This window comes from Bos indicus, chromosome 13 (assembly GCF_029378745.1).
Source record: "Bos indicus isolate NIAB-ARS_2022 breed Sahiwal x Tharparkar chromosome 13, NIAB-ARS_B.indTharparkar_mat_pri_1.0, whole genome shotgun sequence".
NCBI classification, from domain to species: domain Eukaryota; kingdom Metazoa; phylum Chordata; class Mammalia; order Artiodactyla; family Bovidae; genus Bos; species Bos indicus.
This window is the reverse complement of record NC_091772.1, coordinates 12,487,995-12,512,002: the sequence shown is the minus strand read 5'-3', so window position 1 is coordinate 12,512,002 and position 24,008 is coordinate 12,487,995. Positions and strand designations below refer to the sequence as shown.

Sequence of the window (24,008 nt, the reverse complement as noted above, 5' to 3'; positions counted from 1 at the left end):
CCAAATATTTTTACTTCTCTCCAAGGTAACAATTATGTATAAGCTTTGATTAATGAAAACTTATAGCCTAGTATGTGTTTGCTAAGGATCGCCTATCACCTTGTAAAAATATAAAAGAGGACAGAGTATTTCTGAATTAAAAGGGAAAATAAGAAAATAAGAAAAAATGGAAACTGAAGCTTTTTATCAAGATTATCTGTTTCCTTGAAGTACTGGGTAAACACACACTTCTATAAGTTATTCTAATCTTGATCACTTATTTTGCTTCCGCATTATATAAAACCAACACTGTATTACTTTTTTCGGGCTTACTCTAACAGTATCATTAGAGTAACCATGATTCCCAGGTTAATATCACTTTTTAATCCTTTTTATAAGTGATATGTAACATAAACTAAAACATACGGGCATGTATGATCAATGTTAACATAGTCTATCCCAAATGATTATGCAATACAATCTATAAGATTTCTAGGAAGTAACTGTAAATGGGAAGTTAGTATTAACTTTGTGTATGTAACTCATGGAAATTTACATCTATTTTTATTCACAAGTTTCCTTTCAGATATTCTAATAGTCCATTAAAAAGGATGCACACACAATGAATTTGATTTCTCCATATGGGTTCTTCAGCCTGGGTTCTAGGTAACTTCAAAAGACGTTAATAAGTGTTCTATGTTTTTAAAAGAATCCAGGAGAAATACTGTATGTCACATATACCCTTTTTTGCATATGTTCACAGGCATATGAGCTTTTGAATGTTTCTAAGTTGTTTCATAGACTAAAGACACTTGTTTTTCTTGGTTTACCTCATCTCCCAGACTTATCTGATCTTGGAGTCCAATATTTCCCCACAGAACGCATGTTTCCAAAACGTAAAAGTATGTCCCTGCAAGAAACTGCGGAACACTGCTGGGAAGAACTGCTTTATGATCCTTGGGGAAGGGCTATTTCTTAACCGATTCTCAGCTTTCTAAGGAGTGTGTAAAAATCTCCAGAGATAGAAAATTCCTCCCCTAGTAATACTTTCTGGTGAAATAATTTCATAAAAAAAAACACAAAACTCTCTCTCTCTACTGACACTTTCATGGTCAATTTGAGAGGAGTGGGGGTTGGAAGAAACTCAAGACAAAGTCTGATTTTGAAAAAGGCAATTCCTTCAGTAATAAACAGAGCTCAAGGATGCTAAGATACCCAACACCGCTTCCCTTTTCAGTGGGGTTCCAGACTTGGTATTTTAAATCTCATGCTTTAGCCCTCACATTACACTTTTGTGAGTGATAACAGCTTCATATAGGAAATGCAAAGAACTGAGGTAGCCTTCAGTTATAAAATTTCATAGGCAGATCTAGAAACAAATATCTCTAGGTACAAACTTACCCATAACAATGACCTAAACTGGTTTGTAAATGTAAATGTTAGAATATTAAAATAAGTACTGCTTTGTAGATTAGTCTGGGGCTTCCCAGGTGGTGCAGTGGTAAAGAACCCACCTGCCAATGCAGGAAGCACAAGGGAGGTAGGTTTGATCCCTGGATCGGAAAGCTCCTCTAGAGAAGGACATAGCAACCCACTCCAGTGTTCCTGCCTGGGAAATCCCATGGACAGAGGAGCCTGGTGGGCTGCAGTCCACAGAGAGTCAGACATGACTGAGTACACACACATAGCTTAGACTGCTGACAGTAACTACTGCAAGCAAGTTACCAGGCTTCTTAAAAGAGATGGATTTTCTAAAACTGGACAGTATTCCACATAATTACACACTACTTAAGCTGTTAATATTCCACTGTACTTCCAAGATTATCAGCAATGCCATCTCACGCTAAAGCAAAATAAAGACTGATAAGGAAGAGTTGTGTTTCTTCAAGATGCCTTTTGCAATGATACTATTGAATGGCAGCTCAATGTAACGTGTCTTACTAATGGAGTCCACTTATGGGATGCAGAGAGTCCAGAAACACTTATCATGTAGACAGTATTTATTTTTTAAAAAATTCACAGCAAACACTGAAGGAGATAGCTAAATGCAAACATATACACATACACACAATGCTTCGACAATAAGCACATGGTAAGAATGTGAGATTTAATAAACTATGGAAGGTCATAGTTTTGAAAATTTAAAACATCACTTTAACCTGTGGCAGGTTCCCCAGCACATGAAGCTTTAACGTTCACAAAGAGAATGATGGTCCATTCTCGGAGTGATTAGTGTTAAAACTGTTTTTAATTTGGTATCATCACACTCAATGCATTGAGAAAATAATTTTGCATTATATAGAGAAACACCACTTTTATTTTCAAGAGAAGTTTCAATCCAAACTCTCTCAAGTTAAGTTTATTGCATATGCTTGGCAAATATAAGGAAAATATTATTCAAAACAGTGTAATAACTTGAAAACCAAAAAATTATGCAAGCTTTGAAATATCAAACTTCCCAGAATATGTTATCAGCTTTTTTTACTGTAAGATGGAACCAATTTTAAGTCTGAAAGAATTAAAACAGATATTTGACATACCAAATCACTGTGGGCCTTTCCTTTAAACACCTCAGTGTCATTTCTCAATTAATATTCTCTAACAAACTGGTATAAATCGCAATATCCAGTCAACAGTAGACATTTCTCTGAAGGCATGACTGTCTAATAGTTTCGATCAAAAGCTTCCAAGAATTCAGTTTTTCCTAAATTCTTCCAAACCTAGTTTCTCCTAACCAGGGCAAGTAAGGAAAGAATTTTAAAACGTCAATAGTATATTTTGTAGTAAAGACGAAGGACTATAAATCTGAACAGAAAAGCTTAGAAAAGTTCAATGATGAAGAATTAAATAAGAAATTAGTAATAAATACTAGTGAATTAAACACGCCCCTAGACAAGTTTCTATACTTGACTCTACCAAGCATCACCCCCAAGTCTGACTTTGTTCGAACCTGCCAGTCTCTCCCTCCCCTGTTTGTTGCTGGTGATCAGCCTCAGGGTCCTCTTACCGTGCATGGCGTGTTTGGGACCTGAGAACAGCTTGACCAGGGCCCAGAAAGCATCTTCCTCGTTCATATACATGAGGAGCAAGGCTGTGATCTGGCTCATCCCCTGACAGTATCCAACCTCCTAAAGAGAAACGAGAACAGAGAAACCGGGGGTTTTAAGATCAAATTACATGTACAGGCAGGTATGAAGAACTGAGGTAGAAAACAGAAAAGGCCTAAATACATTACTTAATGCGCAGTTCTACAGAGAAATATTATAGCCTTCACAGTACTGAACCACATGCTATCAAAGACTGTGTTTGTGTTGAAGGATACATGCAGAAGTGTGGACAAGGCTAACCTACAAGGACTTTACTGACCTCTGCTCAATACTGTTCTTACACTTTCTGTAAAGAGCACTGTTTCTATGTCTGTTTTATGTGTGATTCTCAGCTCAATATTCCTCCTCTTTGCTCAGATGTTGGCAAATTTCTCTCCTTGCACAGTTCCCAGTTGGCTGTCTTTTCTCTAGATTTCCAGATCCTTACAGAGACATATTTTGGGGGACCCCTTCCAGTCTAAGCCCCTTCCCTGAGAACTGCCCATTCTCCCCATAATTACACATAATGACACTTATATGTCATATCGCATGGCCTTAGGGATCCATGTCATGACATGTGAACCACCGCTCATGGAGACGAGGACACCTAACTCCTGCTGCTGCTGCTAAGTTGCGTCAGTCGTGTCCGACTCTGTGCAACCTCACAGACGGCAGCCCACCAGGCTTCGCCGTTCCTGGGATTCCCTAGGGAACGGGATTCCCTAACCCCAGGGAAGCATTAATTCAGCTGCATGACAATTTTACTCATTCATTAATCACATGTTTCTCTAGGAAAACTGAATAAAGCCACAACTACGTATACAGTGGTATGTAGTTGAACAGAATGCCCACATTGAGGCTATGGCTGCAAAGCAGCCTAAGAAAAACAGACAAGCAGGCACAGAGAGACATCTGAAGAGAGAAACAGTACAATGAACAGTTTCCAGAGACAATCAGAGTCACCACGTGGCCCCGAGCGGGACAGAAAGAGGAGCTCTTCTCCCTGTAGGCTTCTCACCCTCCAGCTCCAACAGCCACCCTCAGCTTCATTTCTATGAGATGTCCCTTTAATCAATTCCTTTTTAACTTGCCCTAGGTTGAGTGAATTTCTGTCCCTTGTAACTTAAAAGGTTTTGATTACAGTAGAAATGGTACACCTCAAGGTTCAAGGTGTCCTTCCTGGAATCTGGTCAGCAAAGCATTTACTTGGCATCTATACTGGCGTTGACACTAGCTGATCTCTTCCCCCAAATCTCTCTCCCTCAAGAGTAATCAATGCCTTAAGAATAACATGTTCTAATACCAAAATGTTTAGTTTTGGCTTACTCCAGGAGACAGCAAGTAGGTACCTACGTTCTGCTATCCGGACCTCACCAAATAAACGAAATGTGATTCTGAAAGGCAACCTCCCAGGGGAACGAAGAGTCACCAAGAGTCAAACAGAATTAATCTAGCCACTACTTCCTGCCCCTCTTGCCCTGCCAATTCCCAGTCCTAAGTGCTTAAAATAAAAACAAGAAAAACACCACCACAAAACAAAGCAATCTGTAGTAAGGGGGGAAAAGTGAGCTTTGCTGTCCTACTGTGGTTCTTCCCACTTTCCAAGCAACTCTGCTCTGATACCCTGGGGCAGATGAGGGAGCCTTGGGAAGGTCCACACAGACCGTCCAGTCCTGAGATGAAGCAACACAGGCCAAGGGGGTTTTTTCAGGAAGGAGGCCCAAAGATTTCCTCCAGGTGCTCAGAACACAGCTCAAAGAGGCAGGCAGGCAGGCAGGCGCTGACTTACCGTATTATAAATAGAATATGCAGCAAGAACGTGGAACAGGGATTGTTGCCTAGAGGAAAGAAATTTACATGGAACACAATTTAGTTTTTTCACTTTTAAAATTAGGAACTTAAAAAAAAAAAAACCACACAGTTTGACTGATGATAAATAGATAATCCAGATAAAGCTACTATTATTATAAAGAAATGACCCCAAGCTCAAATTTAAACAATACACAGCCCAAACTTGAGGCTAGATAACACTCATTTTGACAGAAAGGATTTATAACAAAAAGCACAAAGCACATCACCATGTCTTCAATTTGGTGTCCTCTTTCAGTTCTCACTATAGAATCATCGCCACAGAAGGGGCCGGCTGGACGGAGCTGTGGACCAGCCTGCTGAAGCCTCATTCACAGGGCCAGCATCCCGCAGCACCTTGCAGGGTGGGGGCACGTCCCCTAGGGGGCGGTGTCCGCTGGAAATCGACTTCCAGGACTGGCATCACCTCTCCCCTGGCCAGGATTCAGGGCCCAGGATCCAAGCGTGGGAACAGGAGTGGCTCCACCCACCGTTGCCTCTTGTCCACTAACAACATGTTTGCTTTCTGCTCCATCAACCTTAGGCTCTGCTGCTCTAGAGGTCCTGGCTCCAAAGAGAGGAGTGTCCCCACTAGGAGACAAACACTTCCACCGAACTGGGAGCCAGGTTGGCCACCCCTACCACTATGGGCTCCGCATGCCTCTCAATCAGCGGGCAAAGGAGGCGGCGAGTGTGCCGGCTGGTGACTGATCCTGGTCGTTAAGGGGAAAGGTGAGCTGCTAGGACACGGTGGACATAAGCAAGAGCACGTCTGGGACAGAGAATAACTGAAGGTGCCTTTGAGTATAACCGAACCCAGTGATTCAAGTCCACGGAACACCGCCACAATCAAATTCAGGCAGGACTGCTAATGGTAGACTCTCCAAGAATAAAGGTTTAGGGCCCCCAGCAGCCAAGGTGCCTGTTGAGGGCAAAGGGTACATGGGATGGGAAGTGGAAGGTAAGTAAGTTATGACCAGCAGGGACCACATGCCCAGTCACGGAGATGACGACTGCATCTGTTAAGAGTATGTTTTCCTTATTTTGGTATCAATGTCTGTGGATATACATATATATTTTTAATGTGCTTTGCTCCTTCTCTTTTCCCTTATGTCCCCATCTACCATAAGATGTTTAATAATAGCTGACTTTATATCACAGCATTTAGGTTATACGTATCAAAGCAAAAGGAGTACATATCCCCAAGGACTCAGCATCATTCTGTCGGGAGGGGGTTGGCATATTTTGAGTTGTAAGCAGAATAGTTGTGGAAATACCGAATATTATAAGGAAGTACAACTTTATTGTCGTTATTCAAAAATTAAGTTGATGAGTGTGGTCTGTGATACTGAGCTTCTTATGTACACTTGGCTGGGCTGCAATCCCCAGATATTCAAACTCTAATGGAGGTGTGGCTGTGAAACAGGTCTTTTGTAAATGTAACCAAAACACATAATCAGTTGACTTGAAGTCAGGGAGATTACCCTCCATAATCTGGGAAGCCCTGGTGCAATCGGTCAAAAGGTCGTAAGAGCGCCCAAGGCCCTTCCTGACACCTGCACTACGGACCCTGAACTTGCTAGTCAGTTCCGGCATGCTGTAAGCCAGTTCCGCACAGCAAATCCTGCAGTTTACATCTCTTACTGGTTTCTGTTTCTCTGGCTGAACCTTAACTGATGCAGAGGACAGCAAAACTACACATTGCATTCCTAAACAGTCACTGTCATTTTATTCACCCATTTCCCATTTTTTTAGTTTCACCTGTGCATTGAATCAAGGGTCTAAGAATGCATTTATTACTGACACGGTTCTCAAAAAGTAACAAAATCTCATTTCTGAGATTTTTAATAAGAGTATCTACCATATATTTAAGAATTTATAGATCATAAAATGATTTTATAGCAAACAGAATAGCACGGATATGTCAAAGATTAAAAATTTAAGCTAACTGATATCCTAAAGCTTACATAATATGGACCAAAGGATCTGCCAAAATGTAAACCCTCAGAGGTGGAAGCCAAATCATCACCTATACAGGACAGTCCAAACACGCACATTTCAAGCTGATGAAGACTATTTGTAAATGCTAGTCATAGTTTATAATATTAAACTTTACTTACTTCACACCGTATCTGTCTCTAAACATGATATGGTCCCTAAATGTGCGGTTGACATCAAGGTCTATCTGTCTGATATCAGGCGAACAACCCCGTGCTCTGTGTTTTAATTTCTGAAGAGGAAAAAAGAGAAGAAAGCCATTTTAATGGAAATCAAATGTCAAAAAGTCTATGACAAACAGTAAAGTAATTGTCATTAAAAAACTTTTTTGATTAAGGAAAGCCATTTCCATGGTTCAAAAATAACAACACAACAAGGAGCACAGTGCAGGCTCCCCTCTGTCCACACACCACCACCCTGCTGCCTCCTTCCCTCCCGTCCTCTCAGGACAGCTAGATTTTCACTTGGATGGAAAATGTTTGGAGTTTGCATTGCTAAGACTCTTCCCAGGCAAGCCAGGCAGTTCACGATGATTCCTTTCTTCTTTCCAACATAATGTTCTAGTTTTCCTTGGGGCTTATCACTGCCCGGCTTCTCGTTTCTCGATTGGCTTCGTTTTCTGTAAAGTGTTGCTGATTCGATCCAGGCTCACTTTAGGCTGCTGTCAGCCTCTCCTGGCTCTTCTAGCAGAACAGGCACCTCCTGTTTTCAACTCCCCACAGACTCGGCTCCTCGGGCCTTTGGACCAGCTACTCAGTGGGGCTTCTCAGGGGCTCCCCTTCACAAACATCTGCTAGGCCTTGCTTTGCTTAGGTTTCCTGGCTCCTGCATCTCACATCTTTCTTGGTTTATTTCCTTGTTCTGAGGAGCTCGGCCTCCAGTAGTTTTTGTGAAAAGACGTGTGGAAGATCAATTTTTTTGATACTCTGAACATCTGTTAAGTCTACCTTCTTTCTTAGCTATTTGACTATTTTAGAATTCTAAGTTAGAAAATATTTTTACTCAAAAGGCACCACCTTCACTGTCTTCTGGCTTCCAGTGTTGCCATTCTAATTCCTTCTTCTTTATAAGAAAGGAGCTTCTATCTCTGAGTTCTGAAATTTGCAATTTCTGTGTTTGGTTTGGATCTTTTTAGCCACAGGTTTGGGCATTTGATGGATCTTTTCAATCTTAAAAACTCACTGAGTTTTGACTTCACAATCTATTTTCTGGGAAACTTCTTCACTTGTCATTTTCAAACCCTCCTCTAGAATTTTTCATTTCTATTATCATCTTTTATATTCATAGGCTCTGTTGTTCTCGAATGTTCCTTTTATAGCATCCTATACTTGTTTTATGGATGCAATATCTCTTTTTATCCCTCTGAAGACATCAGCAATAGCTCTTCTGTTTTTTTCTTGCTCTATGGTCTGTTTCCCATAAGTTGCTTTTTCCACTTGTTCCCTATTTTCCATGCTAGCTCCTAGCTCCTCTCCTCACTGTTTGCTTGTATTTGAAAGAAGACACAAGAAAGCTGATGGAAAGTTGTGTGTGCAGACGGGCTTCACAACTGTCTTCGCTGCAGAGTGGTCCAGCTGCTTTCACTGGGCCTCCCCTGCAGTCAGGAGTTTGGGGGTTATTTTCTTGGGCTGGTCAGATTCCTAGAGAAACACTCTTCTGATCCCCGCTCAGGAGGACAAGTGCCCAACTGCTGATGTTCTGGGAGTTGAGTGAAGGGAAAGGCTGGTCTGCCCCAAGTTCAGGGCATCCACTCCCCTGCATTTTCCTCCTCGTGTCTGTGCCCTCTCCAGCCCTCTGTTTCTCATCCCCCCCTTCCCCAGAAAGGAAATGCTTGACCAGACATGATAAAATATGCTTTAAAATACAATTTAGTTGAAAGGGAGAAAAACACCCAAACATATCTATAATATGAATTATTCTAGAGGACAAGAAAACTTAACACAAAAAAGACCTCATGGCAGGAGAAAAGCCCAGTTAAGTAGGTAAAAAAGTAACAGAACAGAAAGACTATTTATGTCCTAGAACGGTGACAAGCTAAGGGCAGAATACAGGAAATTAAGCATATTTATCTAACAAAAGGAGGTAAGCAACTTCTCAGGTAATCTCTGAGACTAAGTCCACGAATGTCACAATAATAAAGGATAAACACTTACTTAACAGAAATAGGATCCATGAGCCTATAAACCTGAGGGCAGAAGCACAGTGGAAAGCACCTGGATGAAAAGCTAGCCACCTCGTTGTGGGTCTGGCCGACAACACTCTTCAGCCTTGCTAAGGCTGCAGGTGAGGTCTTCAGGCCACCACTGTGGCCAGACCCCTGCCATCTGTGACACAGATCACAAGACCCCAGAGAGACAGATAACAATGAGATACAGTTAAAAGAACGGGAGAAACAGTAGGTAAGAGCACTGGCTCAGGAGCCACCACCATTATCACTGTTTGAGAAAAATCTTAGTAGATGAAGGAAAAGTAGTTTTTTTCTCATTAAATTTCCATAACCTCTTACAGAAAAACCCAAACAAACTTTCCGGCCAAATCAATATCTAATCAACCATTTAAAATAATTTTAAACTCTAAAATCCCAAGACATAAATTCATAATCTGTGGAGGGTCCAAACAATTAATTTAAAAAGTCTTACTTTAAAAAAAAAAGTAACTGCTTTAAAAAAAAAATAACTGCTTAAATTAACCAATATTTATAACCTTACATCTTGATGAAAAAAATTCTTTTAATTTATTTATATTTTATTGAAGGATAACTGCTTTACAGAATTTTGCTGTTTTCTGTCAACCTCAACATGAATTAGCCATAGGTACACATATATCCCCTTTTGCCACTATTATTCAACATCGTTCTGGATGTCCTAGCTACAGCAATCAGAGAAGAAAAAGAAAGAAAAGGAATCCAGATCAGAAAAGAAGTAAAGCTCTCACTGTTTGCAGATGACATGATACTGTACATAGAAAACCCTAAAGACAGTATCAGAAAATTACTAGAGCTAATCAGTGAATTTAGCAAAGTTGCAGGAATCAAAATCAATATACAGAAATCATTTGCACATCTATATACTAACAATGAAAAATCAGAAACAGAAATTAATGAATCAATCCCATTCACCACTGCAACAAAAAGAATTAAATATCTAGGAATAAACTTGCCTAAGGAGACAAAAGAACTGTACACAGAAAATTATAAGACACTAATGAAAGAAATCAGAAACGACATAAACAGATGGAGAGATATTCCATGTTCCTGGGTAGGAAGAATCAATATTGTGAAAATGACTATACTACCAAATGCAATCTACAGATTTAATGTGATCCCTATCAAATTACCAATGGTATTTTTCACAGAACTAGAACAAAAAAATTCACAATTCATATGGAAACGCAAAAGACATCAAATAGCCAAAGCAGTCTTGAGAAAGAAGAATGGAGCTGGAGAAATCAACCTTCCCGACTTCAGATTATACCAGAAAGCTAGTGTCATCAAGACAGTATGGTAGTGGCACAAAAACAGAAATACAGACCAATGGAACAAGAAAGAAAGCCCAGAAATAAACCCATGCACCGTGGGTACCTTCTTTTTGATGAAATTTTACTTATACATAAACAGGAAGGTATCAAAAGAGTGTTCTAAAGTTTCTTTTCTAATTAATACTGGGTTTAAATTATACGTTTTCTTCATTTCAGTTATTTTAACTTATTCTATTTATATATACTTTCAGAGGAACATTTATTTTTAGATATACATTTCTTATTCCTTCCAAAGGTTAATATAAAATTTAGGTTTAGAAAGGCTATAGCTGAGATGACAAGGAGGTAAATTTAATGCACTGGCCAATTTACAAGTCTTGCCGGTCACTTTTATTAATGAATAATAAAACCTAGAAATGCCATAACAATCTTGGGGGAAAGAAGAAAACAGTCAGTCATACACACGCAGCTGCTGGATAAACTGAATTCTGCTATTATTTTCCTAAAACCTCTAAAAGTGACACTGTAAACCTATTACTAATACTGCATTGCAAATGAATAGCTGCAACCAGGTGTTAATTTTCCTTACGAATATGCCCCAACTGTGACTGATGGTTTCAAAACGCCAGGCTGGCCCTCAGTACTCACACTGTACAGGTCTCTGGTCTCTTCCTTCATTTTTGGGATCTCCAGGAGCAGTGCCCAGACTTCACCTCTGAGCTGGAGTGGGATTCCTTTGTAAATTCTCCTATGAAACTTATGGAAAGAAATACAAATTGAAATCACTTAAATCACTTTCGTTATTCTTTTCAAAGGATTCCTGGTAACTGATAAAATTTAACACTCTTGGATCCTCTCACGTCTCCTCTTTAGATCTGAACAGGGACATATACACAGAAAGGACAGAACAAACAAGTAAGAAGATGTCAAGTATGTCCATACATTAGCATTTTCACTCACTGCAAAGGTGCGCCTTCAGACACTCGAGAGCACAGTCAGCGCCCTTTCTAAAGCTGTGAACATCTGACACGTTCCCCGCTGATGTGCCTAACTAGTTACACACGTCCCTTCTTTTCCCTCGTACATCTAAAAGGTTCAGAATAACAAAACAGTTCTCTTGTGTCAGTGTCTTTATGGAGTCTCTCCAGAACGTTCTATCTCACAACTCATTGTGGCCCCCAGTCTTTATGCATCTCCCCCCTCCCTGTCCCAACACACACACACTTCCTCTTTCCCTCTCTTCTCAACTCTGGAGAGTTCCTTCAGGAAAACTTTTGTTCTTTTCCTAATGACGCTGATCCTATCTGACCAGACAAAAATAGTGATAAATTTCCATCAAGAAGGAGCACCACTTCTGAATATATTATGTATAAATCATCAGTATCATTAACTCTTTGGGTACTTGACACTGCTCTCACTCTAAGAATCTTAAGACTCAGCATACCTCTCCAACTTCTTGTGATTCGCCTTTTTCCTTAAAGCTAAGCACATATTCAAAATAACATATACTTATTATGCTCATTACAAAGTTGTACATAAAGAAACTTTAAAACTTAAAAGGAAGTGATGAAACAAATTATGGCAGAAACTTCAGGAACAAGGTAAAAATAAGTACATAGTTACCATTATGAACAAAATAATATTATTTCAATAGCATGTAAGAAAATAAGACATTAGAACTAATAACCAAAATGCTGATGAGCTATGAACTAATAAGCAGAGCTTCAACTTCTGAAATTATACTACTTAGATTTTTTAAAATGAAGCCTTTACTAAATCATGATGTAGCTTTAAGAAACTGTGAACTTAAATAATTAACACTGTAGAATGACTTTTCCTGTGAAACAGTGCTTACTGTGATGTTGACTCAATTAGATAATCACATACATAATTTCAGTTTTGTTCCTTTGGTATAAACACAGTACGGTCTCAAATTTGAAATTTCAGCAGACAGCGACTAGAAACACCAAAGAGTTAACTCAGGCAGCAGATGTAACTGAAGAATATGTACAGAAAGGCTGTGTGTAAATTCCACTCTGCTTCAGCATTTCCCATGTGCTGAACGCTTAACACCATTAACTGCAAACTGAGTGTGTGGGTTTTTTTAAGTGACTTTAAGATTTATTTTCCAAAGAAAGTTTATCACCTATGTTCATTTCAAATTTACAATAAACTTAACTTTTTAAAGGAATATAATCCACTAAAAGCAACTTCAAATTCTCTCCTGAATTTCCAGAGTAAAGGTGTTAAACTGTGAGCAACGATGGCAAGTAACCAGATCGACTCTGGTGGACACAAGTGCACGTCCATTAGACAGATGTCCTTCCATGAGTAAAATGAGAACCACGTGCGTTTCTTACACTGCATCACTCACAAGGATTTTAGACATTATTTACTGCTTTTGTTCAATTCTGTATTCAACAATTATATATAAATTACTGACTCCAAATAGGCACAAGTCTCCTGAGTCTGGATCTGAGAGTTTTAAATCATCCCTGAGGCCCCATGCTTCTTAACAACATTCTATTTCCTTCTGGCCTTTAACTGACAAAAGGGACTTCTAAGCAAACAGACAATAAGCAAGCCCCGGCATCTGGACATACCATCTCTTGCTTATCGTTAAAAACAGCCTTGAGAAATTTAATTCTATACATCGTGTCTCCATTTTCCCATCAGTTGAATCAAATGTTGGCTAATTCAAGTCTGTCAGTTACCTGACCAACAAAGGTCCATTCAGTTATTTGACCAAAAAAACCACCACCATATATATATATACACACACACATATATATATCCATTGTAGGAACACTGTTATGACAGAGCTCAGACACAATAATATCACGACTAGTTAAATGTCTCTGCCAGCAGAGATAACTTCATCCCTTCATTTAATAGATTATATTAAACGCAGTGTGACTGCACATAGCGGGTAGTCAATGTGAAAACACAGGCAACCTTAATGGCAATTTTTTCATTAAAGCTTATATTCTAAAAATACAAATATTCTCTATCAGACCTATATATTTTTATTTCAAGATATTTGTAGATATTTCTTTGTACTACTACCACATAAGTAAGGATTCTGTTGAGAGAAAACATATACTTTCCTTTGGAAGAGAAGGAAAATATACACTATTTTTTAACTTCAATGTAATTTAAAACTGGGTATAAACCGAGAGCAGCAATTCTTTTAGAAGGTGCATTCTGCCTCATACCAGATTGGACCATATATATCATCAAATAATTCTAGTATTCATTATAGTTGTGGGAAAGTGCTTTAAAATGATACATGAAAGAAAGCTCCATTAAAATCTCTCTCACTGAGAAGTACATTAGCAGAGTTGCTGTCAGGGTAACAGCCTAGTAGAATGCTCATTTTAACAAAGGCTTACATACTACCACAGACATATGTATACTAGAGAAGGACATAAAGTCATGTAATTCTACAAGTATTTTATTGGACTGAAGCTGAGATTAAAGCGTAGGTACAATGCATCATGATAGATTCTGTAATTAGCACTTGAAAGATCTTTCCACAAACACATTAGGTGAAAGAGTTGTCAGCTTTAGGTCAGTCTGAGCAGCAGAGTGTTAAACCAGAACACAGAGATCATGACCAATATTCTACTCTGAACGGATTCTTCTTGAAACATAAAATAAAATTAGTAACCCAGAAATGAACTTACTCCTGATGAAAATAAAATAGTAACAGTCTAATGGAATTTAAATGGGGATATTTAGGATGCTCCAGAAGAAAAGTGATGTTATTCCTGGGAGATACCCCATGACAAAAAGATTTTCAAGGCTGAATAAATGTCACAGAATTTAATGTCCCTTTTGAAAATTTCTACCACATATTAAAGATGCTGAGGAATCCTGTAGTAAAGAAATCTGCTTACCTCTGTTCAGTTTTAATTTTCCCAAAGTGACTTAACCGAAGAGCCTCTCTCTCATGTAATAATAAGCAACACTTACTGACCGCATATTAAGTGTCAGGCACTATTGTTTGCGCTTTGCATGAATTATCTTATTTAATCCTCAAAACAACTCGGTGAAGGAGGTATTGTGATTACCCTCATTTTACAGACAAGCAAACTAAGGCAGAAAAAAGCTTAAACACCTTCCCCCAAGTCACACGGCTAACAACGTGGCAGAGCTGGGTTTGAACCTGGGATAGTCTATTGTTTAATCAGTAGGCAACACTGTTTCCATGTAAAAATACCCCTTAGAACCAGGGAACTGATGCTCCCTGGAATTCTTGTTGGCAAAGGCTGACACACAACAATTTATATCTATGTAAATAGGAAAATGTATATATACTGCATAGAAAAAAAGTGTGAGGAAACAGACAAAAATCATAACAGTTACTCAGTGTTTTGTTGTAGGATTGTGGAAGGTTTCTTTTTTCTATTAAAAAACTTTTTAACTGTCTAACTTCCCTTCAAAAAACTGCTAGTGAATGCTTACTACATGTGAGGTGCAATGCCTAATGGCTTACATCGATAAAATCATGAAATCATCATCTCTTTGAAATGGGTATTATTATCTCCATTTCAAAGATGAGGAAACAGAGGCTTAGTTGTCAGCAGTTCTCAAGGCATGGGCCATGCAAACTATTTTCTTAATGATACTAAAACATTACTGGCCTCTTTCCCTGCGCTGACTTTGGCACTGGGAGCAGAAAAACCTTAGTTCATGGCTCCCCATAAAAGCTGAAGCTCCTGGCACCTCGGCACAAACGAAGGCAGGAGAAGCACCGTGCGGCAGTCACTGTTCTTTGATCACAGTTTAAAACAGAGGTCACTGCACTTAGCAATGCCCTTAATGAAGCAGTGGAAACTATTAATTTCACTCCATCTCAATCCTGAAGACACATCTTATTAATACTCTGGGTCATGCGGTAGCACACACAGAGCACAGTGCCAGCCTCAAGTAAGAGCATTTATGAAACTGAACTGCGATCTGAACCAACTGCTTTTGTCAAGGACACTAATCTGAAAAAAATGAATGACTAACAAACTGTGGTTGTTGAGACTTGTTTAGCAGACAGATGCTCAAAAATCAATGAAGTAAAAAATATAAATAAATAAATAAATGAAATAAGCCTGTTACTCTAAGGAAAATTTGTTGTCGTTGTTTAGCCTCTAAGGCATGTCCAACTTGTTTGTGACCCCGTGGACTGTAGCCCACCAGGCTCCTCTTTCCAAGGGATTTCCCAAGCAAGAATATTGGAGTGGGTTACCATTTCCTTCTCCAAGGGATTTTCCCAATCCAGGGAACAAACTCAAGTCCCTGGCACTGGCAGGCAGGTTCTTTACCAAGGAACCACCTGGGAAGCCCTTAAGGAAAACACCTGATAGCATTGTTGCCACTGGTAACTTTTGCCCTTTCAAGCAAAAGTTAGAATTTTGGAAAACTTCAACTACTAGGAACTTCACAACTGAACAATGTTTAAAGACTTCTCTGATGAGATTAGTAGGAATATTAATAGATGTATGCATTAAAAAAAAAAAAAAACTGATTTAAACAGCCCAAACTCAATCCCGGGCAAAAAGATTTAGGAGGGAGATCTGCTAGATGCTTTAGGACAAGGACGAGCTACTGTTCACGAACACTTTTCAAAACAAAACTTCTCTCCTTCTGAGCAGGAAGACAGATGGATACCAAGCCTGGAGTGACTGCATTAATCCTGACCCCAAAGGGAAGCCACAGTCAGCGGGAAGCTGGCACCACAGCAGGCAGAGGAGGGAGATGGAAAGACACAAAATCACCAGCAGCAATGTAACTAAGCAGCCGAATTCCGTCACCCCTGAAAGCCTGCCGACCTCTGCGCTGTCCACCGCGTCCTCTCAATTCCTGCAACCAGTCTAAACTGGGCATTCTGTGACAGCACAGAGACTCCTAATTTAATGCATTCCACTCAGAAGCTTCCCTGATAACTCAGCTGGCAAAAAATCTGCTTACAATGCAGGAGACCCCGGTTCAATTCCTGGTTTGGGAAGATCCGCTGGCGAATGGATAGGATACCCACTCTGGTATTCTTGGGCTTCCCTGTGGTTCAGCTGGTAAAGAATTTGCCTGCAATGCAGGAGACCTGGCTTTGATCCCTGGATTGAGAAGATCCCATGGGGAAGGGAAAGGCTACCCACTCCAGTATTCTGGCCTGGAGAATTCCATTGATTGTATAGTCCATGTGGTTGCAAAGAGTCGGACACGACTGAGCGACTTTCACTTCACTCACTCAAATTAAAATTAAAAAAAATTTTTTAAGAATATGCATGTTATATTCTTATCATGAGAGAGGAAATTTTACTGGGAAAATCCACTTCATAAGGAAGTAATATTTTAATTACCTTTTCAGTGTTCTTGTATTTTTCCCATCCTTTTAGCATTTTCAACCATTTAGTAGTTCTTTCAATTTCCAGGTGCTTTTGCTAAAAATAAAATTGAAAGTTATTGTTATTGTTTGTTTCAGACTTCTTTTACTTAACAAATTACCAAAAAATGTCAAGGAAAATGCTGCTGAAAAAAGAACTACAAAAAAGTTATGCAACATTGGACAGCAAATATCTTAACTTTTTAAAAAATAGTTGGACACTTGATTACTGCTGTATCAAGAGTATGCTCTTGCTTAAGTTAAAATACACAGGAGAGACAGGTAAAGAGAGAGGAGTCACTCAGATTTTCTAACATTTCAAATTAATCTAACTCTGGGTATTTTCCCTGGAGAAGGGCAGGGCAACCCACTCCAGTATTCTTGCCTGGAGAATCCCCATGGATAGAGGAGCCTGGTGGGCTACAGTCCATGGGGTCGCAAAGAATCGGACATGACTGAGCGACTAAGCACTTGGTATTTTACAAAGTTAGGCCAAAAGGAAATTTTAAAATATTTTGAAATATCTTTATGAAGCAACAAAAAACACAACTTCAAAATTCCATTCTCTTCTTTAACATTTTACTGAATTGTGGCATTTTAATTCCTTCCATGACAAAGGTGGTTTTTATAAAGGAGAACTGGATATTATTGGGAGATCATTACATAACTAGCATTATGCTAGTGAAAACTGTACAAAGTAAGTAACTGTTGCTGCCCTTGGGAAAGTTCACCATCTGCTCAAGGGCCCCTGACACGGAACATGCAGTGCTGGGCCTAGAGGCAGAGAGCGCGACTCAAATCCTATGGAAGGAGCAATGCCACCCACCCAGGACGGCAGAGAAGGCACCCTGAGTGCAGAGCTGGAAGACTGTTCGGGTTTTTATCCAGTGCAAAATTCCGAGAAGCGCGGGCAGATATACTTCTCAGACAATGCAGCACCACAGGGGCTAAAAAAGGATGCTTCCAGAGCTGAGGCTGAACACACGGTCAGTCGTCTCCACTGTCACTAAACTAAGATTCTGGGCAAAGCTGGGAATGGGGTGGAGAGGGTTAAGGGAAGAGGGGAGATGGAAGAGAAAAAGCTTCTCCCTCACTCTGGTTTCCAGGAGAAGGGATTTTTTTCCTAAGTCCTCCAGCCTGCCCTCCAATCTCTTATTAACTCTCATGGTGGTAGAGTGACTTACCTGACTGGTACATTCAGAAAAAAAGACCTGGGTGTACAGCCCTCCATTCCTTCCCTTTGCAGGCCCAGCCTACACTCAGAAAGCACATGTGGGTGGGCCGAGCGGGGAAGCGAGTCTCTCTCCAGGGCCACCCCCCACCTCCGCTGCTGCGCACCTGATCTCCTTCCCCCAGCGGCACCTCCCTGCACGAAGGCCAAGGTGCCTGTGGCCTCTGACTGCCTGGGAAAGAGCCGCAGGGTCCACACCTAGTGATCACGCTTTTGTGAGAACAAAACAACAGAATTCCTAAGAGCGAGCGAGCTGCTGCTGTTCTGTTAATTCTCCTCAGCGGCAGCATGTTCTTCCCCGAAGGCCTCTGTAAGTGTTTTAAGTGCATCTAAAGAGTGAAGGAAACAGAAGACCACACGGGAAAGAACAGTTCTGAAGGGACATTTTATGCTCAAAAACGTATGCTCGCTACACCCCTATGAGGTAGGCATAATTCTCCTCACTTCACAAATAAGGAGACAGAGGCCCAAAGGAGCCAACGGACTTCTCCACGTTCCCCTCTGGTCAGCTCAAAGCCAGGCTGTCTGGCCCCAGGACCTGCGTGCTGGGCCGTCACGTGCTAGGCCCTTACCTCCACCCAGTCCTGGCTCTCCTTGGGGGAATCTCAGCTCTTGGGCGAATCCAGCCCCAAATAGGCAGATGGCACAGGCCCACCATCGATATTTTTAGATGCAAGAGAACCGTAAAATCCCAAAGAAAATCCTCAATATGGAAAAGATTCTCACCACTCAGAATACTTTGACGCAATTTTTTTTGGGGGTGGGGGGATTATATCCTTAAAACTTTTTAATTACTTCTTTACTCTTCTAAAAATTTTGATGGCTTTTTCATAACCAAAGATGATCACTTGTGAGCAAAAGATACTCTGTTATGATTCTCATTTTTCAAAAGATTAAGCATATTCTTCATTATATTATTAGTGATAAAATGCTACAGATGGTTCCAGAAATATGTTTAATTTTAAACCTCAGCAGGGCATTGAAATCTAATTAATGTTTCTGCTGAACTTGACTTCAGAGAAGGCCAAGCTGTGAAAAATTAAGATGGATCTAAGGAGCCATTCAGTCACTTTACTGTTCTGCACTTCCTCCCCTGACTTCCTCAAAGCTCAATCCCTTTCTCCACCAACAAGAAAGCAGCAAATAATTCAAGCCAACCCAAGAGCATAATAACATATACTTTGCCAGGAAAAACCCTGCTGAGATCTAGCAGGTCTCCTGCTATCTTTCCTTTTTATGACTATTAAATTGTCAATAACTCACTTTAAGGAACAGCTATCCTTTTTTTAAAAAGGCACATTTTTGTATTCTAATGCTCATCATATATACAGAGATTATTTTAAATGCTTCACACTCTTACATGCAAGCATAAAACACACATGCACAATTTTAAGAACTATTAAGTATGCTTTTCTTTCCCCTACAGCAAAAAAGGAAAAATTTTGGGTAAAGCTCCCAGGCTGTAAAATTTTAAAATTATACACCAGTATAAAATTATACATTGGTATTCCATCGGGCTTAAGTGTTAACTCTGTAACACTGTCAGATCAACTATACCAGATTTGAATGCACTCATGAATCTGTAATAAGCGGATAAAATATACTTTATCAGCAAAGATGCTACAGCTTATCAACTCCATAACACGTGTGATAAGTATGAACTTAAATGCTCTAGAAAAACAGGCTTGCCGTGGACTCACTGACACCAAGATGCTAGAACAAGAGCAGCAAGGTAGAACCGCACCTTGAGGTTCAGCAGACAGGTCAAACTCCACACAGCCAAAGCGAAAGTGAAAGTGAAGTCACTCAGTCGTGTCCAAGTCTTGGCGACCCCATGGACTGTAGCCTACCAGGCACCTCCACCCATGGGATTCTCCAGGCAAGAGTACTGAAGTGGGGTGCCATTTCCTTCTCCAGGGGATCTTTCCAACCCAGGGATCAAACCCACGTCTCCCTCATTCCAGGCAGACTCTTTAACTGCTGAGCCACCAGGGAAGCTAAAAAAGGACACACACATCCAAAAGGACTTCCCTAAACACGGTGCTGCTGCCCTTCCCTTCCCTGCTGTGAATGAACAGCACCACCAGCCACTGGATCAGCCTAAAAGCTTAGCTTTTCAGTCTTCCATTTATCTTCCTTCTAGACCCAAACTGCACTTTGCTGGCCCCGCCCATGTCTCCGGCTTCCATCACGTCCTCTGCCTGTTCTGGGGGGTGGGAGTGGGGCAATGCTTATCCCTAGACAAGGGTAAGAACTCACAGGCAGCCCTGAGTGGCCTCAAGCCAGCCTCCACACTGCTGTGACCTTTTATGTGAGTCCCAGTTTAAAAAATCCTTCAACGACTACCCATTATCTACAAATAAAGTTCAAATGTCTACACAGATGGCTCTAACACAGGATGACACAAACTCACCTTCTAGTTTCCTGCTATTTTGATGACCTGGTCGTCATTCCCAACACACAATGTATTTTCATGCCTCTGCTAGCAATCTATACAAAACTGCTATTAAATAACTCTGTTGACTTTATACACAGACATCTTACTTTCTCTAATTTTTACTGAAACATTTCAAACCTGCAGAAAGTTGGAAGCCCAATGCACCATATACTTATATATGCTTCAGCAAAATCCATCAATTACTAACATTTTGCCAGATTTAATCTATTTATATTGGGGTGTTTTTTTTTCGAGGGGGGGGAGCTAATCTATTAGAAAATCACAGACATCATGAACACTCCAAATATTTACCTAAGAATAAGACACATTATCCTACATAATCATAGCACCACTATCACACTCCTTCAAGAAATTTAAAATTGGTTCATTATTTGATAATAAACCATCCATATATCAAACTCCCCACTAGTCTCAAAAGTGTCTGTACAGCTGTTTTTCTTTAGGTGGGTGGAGAGAAGACATCTCTTTAGTTCCCTTTACTCTAGAACAGTCTCCTGGCCTTTGTCTTTCATGATGTTGATTCTTGAAGGGTATAGTCTGTACTATCTGACTTTGTCTAATTGTTTCCCTGAGATTTTGGTAGGAATACTACATAACAGATTTTGTGTCCTTATGGCATCCACTGGCAGCTCGTGCTGATCTGTACCATTATCTGTGATGTAACTTTTGATGCCTCGGTTAAGTGGTATTTGCCCAATTTCTCTGTTAACAGAGACATCCCCTTTTGTAACTAATATGTAATCTGGCTGGTGCACTTTAAGACAATGTGGACATCCTGCTCCTTAACAACTCTACTCAGTGGTCTTCTCATCCACTGTAATTTCTACCTGAATCAATTCTGATTCTGATGGTGGTAAAATGGTTTTTTACCTTTTTCATGTGTGTATGGTAAATTTTTTTTTTTTACCATTTTAGTGGGGTTTTTTCCCCTCTCATTCTTTCTATATTACCATCTGATATTTTCTATTAAAATGTTTTCCCTCCTGCGTCCCTCCCAATTTTTAATATCACTGTGGTGTAAAGATAATCTAGCCAAGGCTACGGTTTTTCCAGAAGTCATGTGTGGATTTGAGAGTTGGACTATAAAGAAAGCTGAGTGCCACAGAATTGATGCTAATGAACTGTGGTGGTAGAGAAGACTCCTGAGAGTCCCTTGGACTGCAAGGAGATCCAACCAGTTCATCCTAAAGGAAATCAGTCCTGAATATTCATTGCAAGGACTGATGTTGAAGCTGAAATTCCAATATTCTGGACAACTGATGTGAAGAACTGACTCATCTGAAAAGACCCTGACATGGGAAAGATTGAAGGCAGGAGGAGAAGGGGACAACAGAGGATGAAATAGTTGGATGGCACCACTGACTCAATGGACACAAGTTTGAGCAAACTCTGGGAGTTGGTGAAGGACAAGGAGGCCTGGTGTGCTGCAGTCCGTGGGGTCACAAAGTGTCAGACACGACTAAGCAACTGAACTGAACTGATGGTGTAAAGAACTATTTTATTCATTCGCTGTGTTATAATCCATTATTATCATCATTATTCCTTTTGAGGCTCGAGTCGTCCCAAATTTGGTTGGACTGCCTCTTACCTGGTTGTAGATTTTCCCTCTTCAAGTGGATCCTTTAGACATGCCCGATTTGGCACAAACTGATTCAGGTTCACTTTATACTTTTTCTAGGGTCTATACCCTAGACCTAGATCATCCATTTCTTTAAAGAAACAGGGGTACTTTTTCAGGGGGAATGGCTACTAGATGTGCTCATCATTGCAGTTTTTAAAATCACACAGGAGACCCCAGCACAAGAAAATTCTACTCCCCTGAGAATGTCAGGACAACACATATCAAAAGGAAAAACTTCCATTTGAAGCTTGCAGTTTAATACCTGATCATCTTAAATTGGCATCCCCTCTGAATCAAGACAGGCCCCTCACACTGGGGAAAGCAGGGTTTAAGGATTAAAAATGGGACCAATATCTTCTTTGTTGCCTCAATCTCTAGTGATCTGAGACTATACTTTAAGCCCATGCAGGACCAGTTGAACAGGAAGTACTTAACAACTGCTGCATCACCCACCCAGTATGGAGTAACCCTGTATTGGGTCCGACACTCCTCCTGCCCCTAACATGATCAATAACCAAGACAGTAAAGGCTAACCACACACACAATGCATGGATGAATATTAAACAGTCTTCTCTTCTACAATAATAAATCTTAGAACTTTACAGAAGTTCAAGTCTTCAGATGTTTTTTGAGTATTAGGATGTATGACTAAAGACAGTTGAGCCATGCCACGCACTCCTCGACCTCACCAGCAGAGGTCAGGAGAGGATAAGGAGTGCAAGAAGTAGATATGTATTTTGACAGAATGACATTGAAAAGTCATGTATTTCAAGTAAGATTTCACAGCACATAAAATTAAGATATAATTTTAAAAATCTGAATAGGCTCCAATATTCCATTAAGCTATGCAAAATATCACTGCAAAAACGAATAGCTGAATCCAGGAAAATTCATAGTTTTACATATCCTTTCCTCCTTATTAAAAGCATCAATAAGCTCAAAGAAACAATATAATCCATTATTAATAGTGTTCTCTGCAGAGTAAATATAAGTGTGTTTGTTTATTTGTTAACGTGCCTGTTTGGGGGAATCCAAAGCACTCTGCAAATACCAACAACAATCCTCTTATGAAGGCCCGATTTCTACTACCCCTATTTTCAACAGAAAATTGCCTTATGTTAAAACAAAAAACAAAACACCACCACTGCAAAGCTGGAACTAAAAGTCCTGAGACTTTACTGTGTATTAGTGTACAAGTCTTTTCAAATGGCAGGCAGGAAGTTCACATTGCAAGTAGATGCTTTGTGAAGACTAATAAATACTTATAGCCTCCACAAGGCTATCATTTCCACTAATTTATTTAACGCAGCAATATATGCAGAAACTTGTATTAGTTTCCTAGAAATGGCAGATCTTGAACATTTGGTCTACGCAGTCACTGAAGAACACATGGACTAAGATGAAACCAGGAAAATTGGGGGAAATCCGGATAAACTAAAAAGTTTCCAGCCTCAGACTGCTTTTCATGTGTCTAGAGTTCTCATCCCACTTGGAAGAAATCAAAGCTGTGAAATGCGGGTCACACAATGTGAGCTCAGTTTATGGATGAGGGTAGAATGGAATCTCAGTCAGCAGCCTCAGAACTCCCTCTCCCAGTGACACATTGACAGGGAATATAAAACTATCTTGTGTTAAACTGTGAAGGTATGCATGTCATTTCTTAGTGGTTTCCTAGTATATTAAACTCTTTAAACAATCCATTAATTGTAACTTGAATTCCAATGGGTAAAGAGGTCTTTTAGGTACAGGCAAGTCTCTTTAAAAAATTTAAAAACAACTTCCCTCAAGCATGTATCCTCTAAAATGTTTTATCTCTTATTTCTTCTTTACTTTACGTCACATTTTTTGAATCATCTATACTACTGATTCCCATACGTCTGAATTTTTTGGACCAGGAAATCGTTTTGAAAGGTGAGGAGAAGAGGCACTGGAGA

The 24,008-nt window shown here is 40.0% G+C and overlaps 1 protein-coding gene across 12 annotated transcripts in view; it reads right to left on the bottom strand.

Annotated features, from left to right (window-relative positions):
* Window positions 1-24,008, bottom strand: part of USP6NL (USP6 N-terminal like) — a 139,518-nt gene that overhangs the window by 17,198 nt on the left and 98,312 nt on the right. For all 12 annotated transcript variants that reach the window (XM_070800729.1, XM_070800736.1, XM_070800731.1 and 9 more), the window contains 5 exons: window positions 16,742-16,822; window positions 11,037-11,144; window positions 7,034-7,143; window positions 4,855-4,903; window positions 2,987-3,107 (listed from right to left, as the gene is read on the bottom strand). In XM_070800729.1, coding sequence (XP_070656830.1) covers window positions 2,987-3,107; window positions 4,855-4,903; window positions 7,034-7,143; window positions 11,037-11,144; window positions 16,742-16,822 — 469 coding nt within the window. The remainder of the gene's footprint in view (window positions 1-2,986; window positions 3,108-4,854; window positions 4,904-7,033; window positions 7,144-11,036; window positions 11,145-16,741; window positions 16,823-24,008) is intronic.